Source organism: Cucumis melo, chromosome 7, assembly GCF_025177605.1.
Source record: "Cucumis melo cultivar AY chromosome 7, USDA_Cmelo_AY_1.0, whole genome shotgun sequence".
Lineage (NCBI taxonomy): Eukaryota > Viridiplantae > Streptophyta > Magnoliopsida > Cucurbitales > Cucurbitaceae > Cucumis > Cucumis melo.
Genome location: NC_066863.1, coordinates 26202064 through 26204584, shown reverse-complemented (window position 1 = coordinate 26204584; position 2521 = coordinate 26202064). Strand labels below are relative to the sequence as shown.

General features: G+C 32.7%; 1 protein-coding gene across 2 annotated transcripts; it reads left to right on the top strand.

Annotated features, from left to right (window-relative positions):
- The first annotated feature begins 258 nt into the window (after positions 1 to 258).
- On the top strand, positions 259 to 1554 carry LOC103504394 (egg cell-secreted protein 1.2-like). Of its 2 annotated transcripts, none has more exons than XR_007822217.1 (2): positions 259 to 507; positions 1042 to 1554. XR_007822217.1 is itself a non-coding variant. In XM_051087227.1 (2 exons), exons 1-2 carry the CDS (start codon positions 555 to 557, stop codon positions 1332 to 1334), a joined length of 363 nt encoding a protein of 120 aa, XP_050943184.1. In that variant the 5' UTR covers positions 285 to 554; the 3' UTR covers positions 1335 to 1554. The 2 variants fall into 2 exon arrangements, 1 of the variants encoding a protein (XP_050943184.1); XM_051087227.1 differs by having other exon boundaries at positions 285 to 624.
- The last annotated feature ends 967 nt before the right edge of the window (positions 1555 to 2521 follow it).

Genomic DNA, 2521 nt, shown 5'->3' with positions numbered 1-2521 from the left:
GAGAGAAAGAACGAGGGATAGAGAAAATCTTATCGTTGTTGTTGTGGTTGTCGTCGTTGTTTTCTTTTCTAAGTTATCTTCTCGAGTCCTATAAACTCCACTAATTGTTTGAGAAAAACTTACAATTCAAAAAATTGGATGAACAAAAAAAAAATTTGCACAAATTACTTTGTTTTGTAAAGATATAATAATATAAGCATGTAAAATCTTATTCCTATCACGTTAATCGAAATCATTAATTAAAAGTCATTTTTCCTCCTTTACCCTTTTCTAAAAAGTCAAATTTCTAAGATTCTTTCAATTCCCCAAAAATCTCAACTCTTCCCCGTAAATGACTGTTCTTCTTATTCTTCTTCTACTGAACAACTGCCGCTCTCAGCCATAACCATGGAAGAGAAAGACAGAGACCACCGTCGCCGTGACTCTCCATCTCCAGAAACGGCCGTCTGGAACAACCCCATTTCCTCGAAATCCTTCCCTTCCCCAACCACCCTCCTCGTCTCAAAGGTACGCTTCTTCTACTATTTCCAACGGCATGTCGTTTTGGGTCTCAGATGTTTTGGATCGGCTCGCTATTCTCAGCGGCAAGGCCATGCCCTTCCTCTATTCTTGGTCCTGTAAAAGGTAAATAAAATAAAATAAATAAACACAGGGGTTCTCTGTTCTTTTTCTTCTTTAGTTTTTCTGTTTGGTGGAAGGGGATGATGTGAACTGCTGAAGATGAATTTCTCTTATTTTTTTTTTTTCAATTTCTTGCCTAACATATCTCTCCCCATCACGCATATGGGAAGTTAGTGGAAGAATACTCACGAGGGATGTTATTTCGTCCATGTCCACGTCCATTTCTTTCTTTCAATCTTTGCAAAATTACTACTCTTCCCTCTCTTTTGTTTGGTAAATATATATAGAATCTAAACCAAATACTCCCCTATATAAACCCCCAATGACACAATACATAGACATAAGCTTTAATTGTTTCCTTCTCGAATTTCTTTCCCACCATGACTCTTCTTACAAAATTCTGTGTTCTTTTTCTTTTAGCAATGGTTTTCTCATCCACGGTAGAAGCAAGCCGAGGTGATGCGGAAGTGAGCCCTGCAGCACGAATTAAGTTGGATGGTGCCTTCGATTGTTTGAGATCTCTGCCTCAACTGGGTAAATGTATCGATGATATTCGAGCTATATTTCGAAATCGGCATAAATGGAAAATAAGTTTGAACTGCTGCCATGCAATTAAGAATACAGAACATGAGTGTTGGCCAGAATATCTGAATCTGATGGGCTTCACAGCAAAAGAAATTGGGATTATTGATGAGAATTGCAAGATCAACTAAGCTTTGGAAACCAAGTTAATCTATTTAAATAAAATAATGTGTGGGTTTTCATGTTGTTATATGTTGAATTTCCTGAGTGTTTGTGATGAAGATGACTGAGATGCTTCATTGAATTTTATTTTCTGTCAAAGTTATATCATATTAATGCCCTCGATAATTAATTAGGGGGTTTAAGCTATGCTACTTTTAATATAATTGACTCATGTACTCTCTCTTAACATTCTCTTCTTTCTTTCTTTTCTCTTTTTTTCTTTTCTTTTTTTTTTCTTTTATACAGCATAAATATTATACTGCTAAATATTCTAAAATTAATGAAATAGAATAACTTTATAACTATGTATAATATTATTGTTCACTTAGGTATTGTATTATTTAGAATGTAGGGCACACATATATATATATATATATATATATATATATATATATATATATATATATCAAATGGTTATTATAGACAATTTAAATAAAACACAATATGATTGGAAAAAAATTAGATTAGGATGGGGCTGGAGGTTTTATAAAATAAATAAATAAATAAAACAACAATAATTTTCCCCCTATGATCTCTAACAAAAATAATTGGCTTTCTTTTTCTCCCCTCCGAAGTCACTGCCTTCAAGAATTAATAACTTTATGAAATAATAATTAAAAAAAATGTATCATTATCGAAGACATCTCTTCAATAATATATTAGGATCAAAAGCTAAGAGGGGAATACAAGAAGATGGGTTATTGCAAGACATAGGACGACCAGAGGTCTGCCTGTATTTTAGATTGATTTTCATATTTTTGTTTTAAAAGTAATTCATTGAGAGATGATCTATACCAAAAATAGTTAATCAAATATTATAATCCTCTCTTTCTTGCTTTTGTTTTATGCTAATTCTTGGTATTAAGATTTATTATTTGACGTATGTTGTTTAATTAGGTTTCAAATTTAAAGATACATACCCGAAATCGGGGTTTCTCTCTCTCCTTTTTAACGAAAGCCCCCTCTCCCCTTGCAATTTATAATTATGAATAAATACCCTATAACTCTCATACTTTGGCTTCTCTCTCATTTTCTTCCTACTAGGATATTGCATTATTATTCTTTGCCATCACTTGGTTGCAACCATAATCATTATCTCACTCAAATAAACTCATTCTTATAAACCTAGAGACTAAAAAAGTACACTTTCAAAATT